This window comes from Homarus americanus, unplaced genomic scaffold, assembly GCF_018991925.1.
Source record: "Homarus americanus isolate GMGI-L3 unplaced genomic scaffold, GMGI_Hamer_2.0 scaffold33468, whole genome shotgun sequence".
In the NCBI taxonomy this organism is placed as follows: Eukaryota; Metazoa; Arthropoda; class Malacostraca; order Decapoda; family Nephropidae; genus Homarus; species Homarus americanus.
The window spans coordinates 3,024,891-3,037,546 of record NW_024714177.1 but is presented as its reverse complement, the minus strand read 5'-3'; the positions used below and the strand labels follow the sequence as shown (position 1 = coordinate 3,037,546).

The following is a 12,656-nucleotide window of genomic DNA, read 5'->3' as shown; positions in this document are numbered from 1 at the left end:
GTGGTTGTGGTGGGGATAGTTGTGGTGGTAGTGGTAATTAGGGATAGTTTTGGTGGTTGTGGTGGGGATAGTTGTGGTGGTGGTGGTGGTAATATTGGGGTAGATGTGGTGGTGGGGATAGTAGTAGTAGTAGGTGGTTGTGGTGGTACTGGTTATGGTAGCTGTTATTTTTTGTGTGTGGTAGTGTGGTGAGGATATTGGTTATGGTAGTGTGTTGGAGATTATTGTGGTTGTGTGGTAGAGAAGGTTATTGTGGTGGTGATGGTTGTTATAACATAAGTATAGTCTAGTTATTACTGCTTGTAGTCCTGGAACGTAAACAAACAACATCTCTCTCTCTCTCTCTCTCTCTCTCTCTCTCTCTCTCTCTCGTCAATTAGGGTACCGTTTCCCGTAGTGTTAGGGGTCAGGTCTTTTTTTGTCATTGCTCTTTGGGGGTAGTTAGATTAGGTCAGGGTTAGATTAGGTTAGTTAAGTTAGGTTAGCATTAGAGTGGTTAATATTCAGATGAAATAAGATGGGGTGCCTAATGTTCATGTGGTCCGTTAACCCCTCCCCTCCCCCTCACCACCCCTCGTTACTGGAGGCGTGAGGTGGTCACATCTAGCAGACTCACGTAAGCTATGATACTAAGGGGGAAGACGTACAGGTAATGCCTATAAATCTACGAGGATAATTATGTCCTGACTGACCATTTTTTTTTCAGACTAAAATTTGGACATTCATGACAGTCGTAATTTTACACGTGGTTATGTAAGTTACGCCACCGTATGATAACGTTTGTTACATATACCACATGTGGAGGAGATGTATGTAAGAGTGATATGTTCTTTCTTAAACCACTTTGATCAGAATTCGAGAGCAACTTAGAACTTTTTGATCAAAGCCTCGTCACAGTTTTGAGAGGTAGTGACGTAGTGCCCAGTTTCTGCCATCATTACAGACGCCCTACATGAAGGACACTTATCTTAAAGTAATATCTGAGAGTTACAAAACTTTTTGTTCGATATATAAGGTTAAACTTTCCTTGTTTTTGCAGGTCGGAGGTGGTGGTGGCAACAACTGAAGTGTGTGTGCGTGCGTGAGGAGGGAAGGAGGTAGTGCAGAGCGCGCGTGCGTCGACTACCTGAGCACGATGGCCGAGCCGCCTCCTTGGCAAAGCCAGACGCCAGTACCGACACACCCCTCACTACAACATGAGACCACGCCTCCTTCACGCCCTCCACTGACCGCACACGCCGCCCAACAAGAACCCACGCCCCTGCCTGCCACGCCTGGTGAAGGAAACACGCCCGCGCACGCCGCTCCTGTCTGCGACGGACAGACGAAACCTGGGGAATTGAGGGAAGTGAACGGCTGTGAGGAGGAAATTGAACAGCCCGACGACTCCCCTCTCTACCTAGACATGGATGCGTGCTTCAAGGCCTTCGACAAGGACGAGTAAGTACTTCAATTACTTGTCAACATCCACAGTTGAGGGCGGAGATGCATTGGCAGATTGTGACGGTGGGGAGGAGAGTCTGGCATTTGTGTGTGTTTGTTGCAGGCTTTACTGGTGGGTGGTGACATGCACGGTGGGGCGGTGCCTGTGTTGCGTATTGCAGGGGTAAGTGTTAAGTTTAAAATACAGTTTATTATGTGACGCCTTTTAGAGACAACATCCCGATCAAATCTAAATACTCACCTGATGTTTTAGCCAAGTAGGGATATTTTGTTTTGCTTTAACTTAGTGGAAATTAATTCATATATGATAAAATTTATTCATTCACTCGACATCGTTTACTATCATAACCAAACCACGGTATACCCATGTCCACATTAGGCTAGATAAGATAAGGTTAAGTTAGGTTAGTAATCATGCAATTAATCTATTGTTTGTATTACGCTTAACTACATCATTGTCCTAATATACAGACCAGTTAAAATAATTGAAAAGAAATATATTTATCATTTCCTTAGGTAATTATCCATAATACTAGTTCTCTGAATAGTAAAAAATGATGGGCCTTAATTTATAAACAATGCAGGTAACTTCACATACAGTTTCTCAAGTTATGAAGTTTTATTAAGAAAAATCAAAGCGTGGGAAGCCGATTTAAGTCTCCCTTGGGTTGAATTACTTACTAGTACTATTTACAACTGTCATACTAACTACCTCGTACACATTGTTATTTATAAGTTTATTTTACTTACTGATATTCTGATTAATTTACTCAGTTATTAAATTCTTCATTACTCATTTATTCATTTCATCAATATACGTTAATTTGGTGTTTATTTATTATTTATATATTCAGTAACTTCTCTTCAGGTGAAATAAGTTAGGATGGTTAATCTTCAGGTGAAATAAGTTAGGGTGGTTAATCTTCAGGTGAAATAAGTTAGGATGGTTAATCTTCAGGTGATCATTTTTCTATTTGTTTAGATGTCGATACAGTACAGGTATTTATCTCCTAATTAGTGTGGGAATATTTGATTTACCTTCTGATTATTAAATGAGTATTACAGGTACTTACCTCTTAATGAAGTAATATTACCGGTACTTGCCTCTTAATGAAGGAATATTACCGGTACTTACCTCTTAATATAGGAATATTACCAGTACTTACCTCTTAATGAAGGAATATTACCAGTACTTACCTCTTAATATAGGAATATTACCAGTACTTACCTCTTAATGAAGGAATATTACCAGTACTTACCTCTTAATATAGGAATATTACCAGTACTTACCTCTTAATATAGGAATATTACCAGTACTTACCTCTTAATGAAGGAATATTACCAGTACTTACCTCTTAATATACGAATATTACCAGTACTTACCTCTTAATGAAGGAATATTACCAGTACTTACCTCTTAATATAGGAATATTACCAGTACTTGCCTCTTAATGAAGGAATATTACCGGTACTTACCTCTTAATGAAGGAATATTACCAGTACTCTATTTCTTAATGATGAATACATAGGTACTTGCCTCTTAATGAAGGAATATTACCAGTACTTGCCTCTTAATAATGAAGGAATATTACAGGTACTTCAGTTCTTAATGAAGGAATATTACCGGTACTTACTCTTTTAATGAAGGAATATTACAGGTACTTGCCTCTTAATGAAGGAATATTACCGGTACTTACTCCCTAAATGAAGGAATATTACCAGTACTTGCCTCTTAATGAAGGAATATTACAGGTACTTGCCTCTTAATGAAGGAATATTACCGGTACTTGCCTCTTAATGAAGGAATATTACAGGTACTTGCCTCTTAATGAAGGAATATTACCGGTACTGGCCTCTTAATGAAGGAATATTACCGGTACTTACCTCTTAATGAAGGAATATTACAGGTACTTGCCTCTTAATGAAGGAATATTACCAGTACTTGCCTCTTAATAAAGGAATATTACCGGTACTTACCTCTTAATGAAGGAATATTACAGGTACTTGCCTCTTAATGAAGGAATATTACCAGTACTTGCCTCTTAATGAAGGAATATTACCGGTACTTACCTCTTAATGAAGGAATATTACAGGTACTTGCCTCTTAATGAAGGAATATTACAGGTACTTGCCTCTTAATGAAGGAATATTACCGGTACTTACCTCTTAATGAAGGAATATTACCGGTACTTACCTCTTAATGAAGGAATATTACCGGTACTTACCTCTTAATTGGTGAAGGGACATATCATTATACAGTCCAGGTCACCTGAAACACCCGCTGTAGCTTTTAGTGTTGATTTATCTGTCGGTGTGAAACTTCGACTCAGCTTTAGCTTTTGAAACTTTACTTCAATTCAAGCTTTTGAGTCTTTGACGCGGTTTTAGCTTTTGAAACTTTGACTCAGTTCTGGCGTTTGAAACTTTGCCTCTGTAAAAAGTTTTGATTTCTCGGTACAAAGTTTCAACTCACTGTACATATACTAAGAGTTTTATCATAAGAGAAAGTATCAGTAAATTAAAGTTTTAGTTGGTGAAAATCTCTCTTTCATGGTCATCATAAAGAATCCATTTTTTTCTTCGTTCTCGTCAGTATTGTCAGCGTTCTGGACTGCATCAATCCGCGTTACCAGCTGACGAACACCACCACCTTCACGGATGAGCGGTGTACAATATACTGCTACTTGTTGATGTTTTTATAATGAAGAACTAAGAGTTGTGGTTAGTGCTTCATATTGTTTTTAAATAATAGAAAATAAATGGTAAAAAGAGTAATCGTATGAATTCAATTAATAGTTAATAATATACAGTACATAATTATGATTATATTAATGGTTACAAAAAGTATAAGGATAATTAGTAACAATAATAATTATAATAATAATGAGAATAATTTTAATAACAAAATACTTATAACCATAAACAGTTGTGGTAATAATTTCCAAGTAATACCTGTAATAAAAATAATAATAATAATAATACTAATAATAATGAATTTTAAGCAGTCGATTGACCCGAAAAATATCCGCTTGTACAATATTGTACTAGGGGACAGTCAAAATTGCCGGCTAAGGTGCCTGTGTAAACTTAATTGACCTGCCAAACGCACTTCGTAATTTGTATACGTAAACATGGCGGGCCACTGGCATAGTGGTGCTGTAACCTAAAATTATTCAATAAAACTGAGGTAAACTAAGATTTTTCGTACATAGTAAGACAAAAAATTCACACAACAAAAATTTATTATTACCATTCCTGTTAAACTTTCGTCGCTTGCACGGTCTTGCCAGTGACAGTCCAGGAAAATATTTGGATTAAGATGTCAGTCACAGGCGGGGTGCAGCCGCCCTCCTTACAATGGTTCAGTTTGGATATATGGCTTACACGTTTCTGCCGTCTATTTTAAAATAAGCATCGCTCGTTTTAATCTTACACTTTTTGTTTCATGTCATGTAAAATATATTGATTTAGTTAATGATGAAGAGGTAATTAATTACCGTATCAAGAAATTAGCGCTGATATACTACTCCTATAATGATACTATTTTTTTATTTAAATTAAAACGCTTTTTACATTTGTTGGTATGCCAGTTACTTTCTAAAACTGCGAAATTGCAATAAAATCATAATGAAATAAACGTCGCTCTTGATATTCCATTATATATGAATATTTATAAGACCGATATAAACTTTTTAAAATAAACATTAAACGTTCAACTATTTTACAGATTGTGTTTCACTCATGCAAATTATGTCACTTAATCTAATACACGAGGAAACACCGATATATTATAACGAAACACGTTAACTTGGCGGTTGAGGCTCGTTTGGGCAAGAAATCATGGCAGCCCTAGGACTTCAAAGCCAAAGCCGAACTCCCAGACGCCAGCGGTTGTAATCTTTGTCTTGGGCGAGATTTATCAACAACAGTTCTAAACTCACGTAACACAGGTGAAACAGCCCCACCCAAACCTAGCCTAATGTTGATTAGTAACCAAACTTAACCAATCCAAGACTTTAACGTAAATTGATCATAACAGACCACCCAACGTAACCTAGTCTTACTCACCTGAAGATTAGACCCAACCCAACCCAACCCAACCCATCCCATCCCATCCCATCCCATCCCAACCCATCCCAACCCATCCCAACCCATCCCATCCCATCCCATCCCAACCCAACCCATCCCATCCCATCCCATCCCAACCCAACCCAACCCAACCCATCCCATCCCAACCCAACCCAACCCAACATAGCGTAATCCAACAAGTCCCTCTTGACTCCAACTCTAACCAAAACCACCTCTCCCTAACCCCTTCCATCACCCCCTCAATCACCCTTGATAACCCATTTCTTCCCGTCCCTTTACCTGTATCGATTATAATGAGTGTCTTATACCTGTGTGGTGGTACGTGACGCACTAATGAGGTACCTTTCCTGCCGTAGTTACGACAGGTGGGTCCCAAACCTGCCTGCCCACTCTCTCTCAGCAGACAGGAAATAATGGCCCCCTCACCCTATATCTCCTCTCCCCACCCACTCCCTCTCCCACGTAAATGATTTTGCAGGTTGTTTAGTGTTATTCTGTTCCTGTGTGCCCCTCCTCCCACCCTACACAAGCAACACAACGTAACACGTCCCTCCCTGGGTTGATGACCTGCCCCAGCCCAGCCCCCTTCCCTGCCCGCCCCCCACTATCTCTCGCTCCTGGTGGTGATGATGAGGTATAGGTCTCTGTTCAGATGAGCACACACACACACACACACACACACACACACACACACACACACACACACACACACCCAGGTAAGGGTTCTAATGAGCGTACTCTTACAAATAAAACCACAACACAGTCGAGTCAACGGTCACACTGTCTCTGCATATGGTATACCATCTTTGTCGTAGCTATGAGCAGCTAATGTCCATACATCCCCGATTGAGAGGAAAACTAACTTATGAAGCTTTGAGAATCTAAACCCTGGCAGACGGGTAAACGTAATTAACCTTTAGAACCAGGTGTACTTCAGCCTACACTCCACAAGTGTAATTCTAACACCTGAGTCCTCCAACACTGGTCTTATCTACAGCTCTGTGTGTGTGGGGGGCGTAACCCAACAAGGTGGCCGGGACGAGTTCAATAAGTCATTATTTTCGGTCCAATGTTTTGATGAGTTATGGACCTGTTTTGATTCGGGGTGACGAGGGACCCTGGACCTCCCTCCTCCTCCCTCCCCCTCTCCTCTCTCTCTCTTTCGTTTTTCTTATTCTTCCCCAACCAACCAATTCTTTTTTACCTTTTCTCCCCCTTCTCCCCACTCCCTCTTTCACCCCTCCTTCTCCCTCTTCCCCTTCTCCTCTCACCACCACACCTCTCCTCTTCTCCCCCCCCCTTCTCCCCTCTTCTTCTCCCCACTTCTCCCCTCTTCCCCCCTTTCTCCCTCTTTCACCACCCCCCCCACGTGCCAATCTGCTGCTGTACTCCTAACTGGCCGATGATAACCCAAAGACGTCACTGATAGCACACAAGCTATCTGCCATATCTCTCCGCACCTCCCTCTCCCCCTTCCCTCCTTCCTTCTCCCTTCTTTCTCCCTCCTCCCCCTTACCTTTTTGTTGTGATTAATAGTTCATGACACCCACCTTAACACACACACACACACACACACACACAAAGAAAAGCACAGCAAGTAGGAACACACACACACACACACACACACATAATAAATAAATAATCATATTGCTCAACGTGTCTTGGTGCTGTGATGTACGGAGGAGTTAGACAGTCAGACGGACAACTTGTCAGTGTGTGTATGGAGAGTGCAGGACTGACAGACACAGACACTGCATAGAAATTGTTTTTACCTGCATTATTTATTTATTTATTCCTTGTCAGACAACCATTTTAGAGAACCCACGCTATGCAACAGGTTCTGCTCTGTAGTGACGTAGACTGAGAATCCTTCCGTCACAGCTGACTTATTATGCAAGTAAGGTGTACTCTGGTCTGCTCTGTGACGGGCCAAGGTTACTTGGTCTGTGACGGCCAAGTAAGATGTACTTCTGGTTCGTGACGGCCAAGTAAGGTGTATTGGTCTGTGAGGTGGCTATAAGGTGTACTTGGTTCAGACGGCTATAAGATGTACTTGTCTGTTTCAGACGTGACCATAGATGTACTTGGTCTTCCTGTGACGGGCTAAGTAAGGTGTACTGGTTCGTCTCAGACGGGCCAAGTAAGGTGTACTTGGTCCGTGACGGCTGCTAAGATGTACTCTGGTTCACTGGACGTACCAAGTAAGATGTACTTGGTCTGCCCTGTGACGTGGCTGCTAAGGTACTCTGGTCTGCTCTCTGACGTGGCCAAGTAAGGTGTACTTGGTCTGCTCTGTGACGGGCTAAGATGTACTCTGATTGGTCTAATTTCAGACGTAACGTAAATCAACTCCAATTTTAAGGGAAAACAAGTAATTTTAAACTTTCTTATTACATGAATTGTGCTTAAAGATCTGGATAATTTTGATGGTATTTTCAGTTGTTGTTTTGTAGTTTAGCTTAGGTCAACGAGTGACTCCAATTTTTGTGGTTCAGGTACAACGTGGAATATTATGGTGCGAACTCTGACTCCGGAGTCGGGTTTGTTTGCCCAGAAGTTTGAGCAGCTGTTAATGTGAACCTGACCTGCACCCCCTACTCAACCCCACCCTACCCCAACTCACCTTACCCCACCCCCACCCCACCCCACTCCCCACCCACCCTACTCTCACCTCCCCCCACCCACCTCACTCCCACCCCATTCCCCACTCCTACCACTCCCACCCCACCCTACCCCTACTCCCACCCTACCCCTACCCCACCCCATACCATGCTGCCCCACCCGGCCCACCCTATATACCCAGCCCGGCCTTGAAGTGATCGACCCCCAGCAACCCCCAACCACAATTTCACCTCCAACCACAATCCTTCACTACCACCATTCTACCCAACAACCGCTGCGATTACGAATGTAGCTTAAAATTACCCAACATTTGTTTTTTTTGTTTTGTATTAATGTGTGAGTGGCAACGTACCCTCGGTGACGTCATCAGAGACCAAGTGACGTCATCAGAGACCAGGTGACGTCATCAGAGACCAGGTCAAATGAGACACGTGTTATGGCAGTTAATAGTCCACAATAACATCTTTTAAAAAACAAATTGGTTTATATTTCAGGGGTATTATTATATAACTGTTTGATGACGATGATTTAACCCTTTGAGGATTATGGTTAAACCCTTTAATGACGATGGTTTAACCTTTTGATATTGACGGATTAACATGAAGGACGACGGTTTAATATTGTCGTCCTTGGGAAGTTAATGTCGGATTAACTCAAGATTAGACATCGCAATTTATTTCACCTGAAGAGTAACTAACCCACTGCTGTCTGGGGGTTAAGTTAGGTTAGGTTAGGTTAAGGTAGCGTTAGGTTAGGTTATCGTTAGGTTATGTTAAATTAGGTTAGATTACGTGAGGTTAGGTTAAGTAAGGTTCAGTTAGGTTAGGTTAGTTTAGATTAGGTTAGGTAAAGTTAATAGTTAGGTTAGGTTAAATTAGATTAGGTTAGTTATTGTGGTTGATTGTAATACGTTTCTGGTTGACTGTCGGCTCTGGTGGATGTGGCACTAGACAGCTTATAACGTATTCTTTGTGTGGGTGTATTAATGACCATATTCCATCTCTTGAGGTGTAGTAATAGTGTCGGGGCATGGCAGGGGTGAGCGAGGGTGAGCGAGGGTGGGCAGGACAGGGTCAGGTAGGCATTAGGCACCGTGGGGTAATTTTGGTCATAAGTGTGGAGGTGAATCTCCACGCAGGGGGAGGGTAAAGAGAGTGAGGGCGAGGCAGCATTGAAGAAGGTGGATGGGAGGGAGGGAGAGAATGAGAAGAAGAGCTATTGAAGGGAAGGATCTCTCTCTCTCTCCTCTCTCTCTCTCTCTCTCTCTCTCTCTCTCTCCTAAGTAACCAATCACCGATCACTTTTACATTTATTCATAAATTTTTACTACGTACTCTAGTAAACAAACGGCCTTGAGTTGCCAGCTGTCTCCAGCAGTGTACGAAGAATCTTGAACGAGTCTGTACATGTGTATTATGTATGTATGTGTGTAGCGTATATGTATACAGTATATGTATGTATAGGTGTGTGTGTGTGTGGCGTATGTGTATATATGTATGTGCAGGTGTATGTGTGTGTGTATGTACAGGTGGTGTGTGTGTAGAGAGGTCATCACACTCGCCTTTCAACGCGTTCGATAATTAATTAACTTTGTGTTACCCAAGTCCCATCCCGCTTGCCCTTAACTACGCCCATACAAGTAATATACCTTTGGCCTTAACCTTAGCCCTTACTTATCAAGCCCCTAAATATAACCCTTAAGTTTTAATCAGCCCTTCCACCACCCTTCTACCCTTCCCTCTCCTTCCTTCCTTCCCCCTCCTCCGTTCTTTACCTTTGCCCTCCTCTCCTCCTTCCCTTCTTTCCCTTGCCCTCTTCTCAATTCCCTTCCTCCTCCTCCATCCCTTCCCCCTCTCCTCTTCCTTCCTTTATCCTTCCCTCTCTATCCACCTCCCGCCACATGACAATGGATAATAGACAGGCGCTATTTTTTACTCTTTTTGGGGAGGGAAGAAGTCCATTTCGGGGTCCCGCAAAGATCTGGTTTTTTTCATCCACAAGAAATTGGGATTACTTGTATCTTCTCCTCCCTCCTTCACCCCTAATCCCTTCCCTCTTCTTCTCATCCCTCCCTCACTCCTTCTTACCTCCCCTCCTCTCTCTTCCCCTCCTCCCTCCCTCCCCCCCACATGCCCTCATTTCACCCCCTCTCCTTCCCTACCCTCTCCTACCCTTCCCTCCTTCCCTACCCTCCCTACCCTACCCTCCCTACCTACCCTTCCTCCTACCCTACCCCTTACCCTCCTTCCTCCTCCCCTCCCACAAGGAAGAGCTCCCAAGACTCACTATAAATAACAACAGTGAGTGATTGGTTAGTGTCCTCCCAGTACAGTCTCGGCCATAATTTGTCGGCCATCTTTTGTGTCGCTCGAGGACCTTAAGTGAGACACATGGACTCCTCCTCCTCCGTCTCCTCTTCCTTCTTCTTCTCTCCTCCTCCTCCTCTTCTCACCTCCAGTTCAGGATGAAAATTTGACTTACTAACTTTTGTAGAATTCAGCTCACCACCTCCCCCTTCCACCACACCCCAGCCCGTCACCTCCCCTTCCACCACACCCCTCACAGCCTGTCACCTCCCCTTCCACCACACCCCTCGACCCGTCACCTCCCCTTCCACCACACCCCTCACAGCCTGTCACCTCCCCTTCCACCACACCCCCACAGCCCGTCACCTCCCCACACACACCCCTCACAGCCCGTCACCTCCTTCCACCACCCCTCACAGCCTGTCACCTCCCCTTCCACCACACCCCTCCAGCCGTCACCTCCCCTTCACCACACCCCTCACAGCCTGTCACCTCCCTTCCACCACACCCCTCCAGCCCGTCACCTCCTTCCACCACACCCCTCCAGCCTGTCACCTCCCTTCCCACCACCCCTCACAGCCCGTCACCTCCCCTTCCACCACACACCCCTCACAGCCTGTCACCTCCTTCCACCACACCCCTCACAGCCTGTCACCTCCTTCCACCACACCCCTCACAGCCCGTCACCTCCCTTCCACCACACCCCCTCCAGCCTGTCACCTCCCTTCCACCACACCCTCACAGCCCGTCACCTCCCCTTCCACCACCCCCACAGCCCGTCACCTCCCCTTCCACCACACACCCCTCACAGCCTGTCACCCCCTTCCCACCCACCCCCCACAGCCCGTCACCCCCCTTCCACCACACCCCTCAAGCGTCACCTCCCCTTCCACCACACCCTCACAGCCTGTCACCTCCTTCACCACACCCCTCCTGCCCTCACCTCCCTTCACCACACCCCTCACAGCCCGTCACCTCCCCTTCCACCACACCCCTCACAGCCCGTCACCTCCCCCTTCCACCACACCCCCACAGCCCATCACCTCCTTCCACCACACCCCTCACAGCCTGTCTCCCCTTCCACCCACACCCCACAGCCCGTCACCTCCCCTTCCACCACCCCTCCACAGCCTGTCACCTCCCCTTCTACCACACACCCCTCACAGCCCGTCACCTCCTTCCACCACCCCTCACACCCGTCACCTCCCTTCCACCACCCCCCCCCCCCACCACCCCCACAGCCCGTCCACCTCCCCCTTCCACCACCCCACAGCCCGTTATCTCCCCTTCCCTCCCCCCACAGCCCGTCACCTCCCCTTCCACCCACCCCTCCACAGCCGTTACCTCCCCTTCCCTCCCCCCTCACAGCCGCTACCTCCCCTTCCCTTCCTCAACCTTAAAATATAATACAAAAATACGTCCCGGAGAAATAGGTTATGGTAATGTGAACTTTCTATGTATAAAATCATTCGCGGCCGAGGCACCCCCAGTCGACCCAGCTGTGAATAGGTGCCTGGCTTTAGTTAGGGGAAGTGATGGTGGTCCAATATAGTGCCAACCCCGTGTGCACCGAAGGCTTAATATTGAGTAGTGTTTGTACTGCCCCTTAATGGCTCGTCAGGTGTATGGTTAGTTCCTGTCTCTACCTGTATTGTACTCGTATTGTTGTGTTGGAGTGTATGGAATGATTATTTATACACGAGTAGCTTACATGGATTACCTGGAGATTATAACCCCCCCCACTTCCTTAGGTTATTTCACCCCAATGATGCTTTACCACTCTAATTAAATTAACCTGACCTAAACCTAACCTAACCGAACCTAACCTAACTGAACTCTTGAACTCTGACCTGTCGCACACACACACACACACAGGTCACCACTTCAACCCCCTCCTCTCCCTCCTCCTTCCCTCCCCCCTCTCCCTCCCTCCCCTGCCCCTCTCCCTCCCTCCCCTGCACCCCCTCCCTCCCTCCCCTGCACCCTCCCTCTCTCCCTCCCTCCCACCTACCATACGTGACCTACTTCATATCAACTTTTTACCTGTTATCTTAGGTCATACTTCATGCTATCAGTCGCCATACTCTCTCTCTCTCTCATGACCTGTTTCTAGGGACATGTATATTTATAAAACTCATTAACCTCTCTCTCTCTTATCTCAAAATAACGATAACAAACAAGAGATAATTTTGTCTC

General features: G+C 45.0%; 1 protein-coding gene across 6 annotated transcripts in view; it reads left to right on the top strand.

The window, feature by feature from the left end:
• Positions 1 to 12,656, top strand: part of LOC121876938 — a 58,081-nt gene that overhangs the window by 7,438 nt on the left and 37,987 nt on the right. For all 6 annotated transcript variants that reach the window (XM_042382547.1, XM_042382555.1, XM_042382545.1 and 3 more), the window contains one exon: positions 1,040 to 1,440. In XM_042382547.1, coding sequence (XP_042238481.1) covers positions 1,136 to 1,440 — 305 coding nt within the window. In that variant the 5' untranslated portion in view covers positions 1,040 to 1,135. The remainder of the gene's footprint in view (positions 1 to 1,039; positions 1,441 to 12,656) is intronic.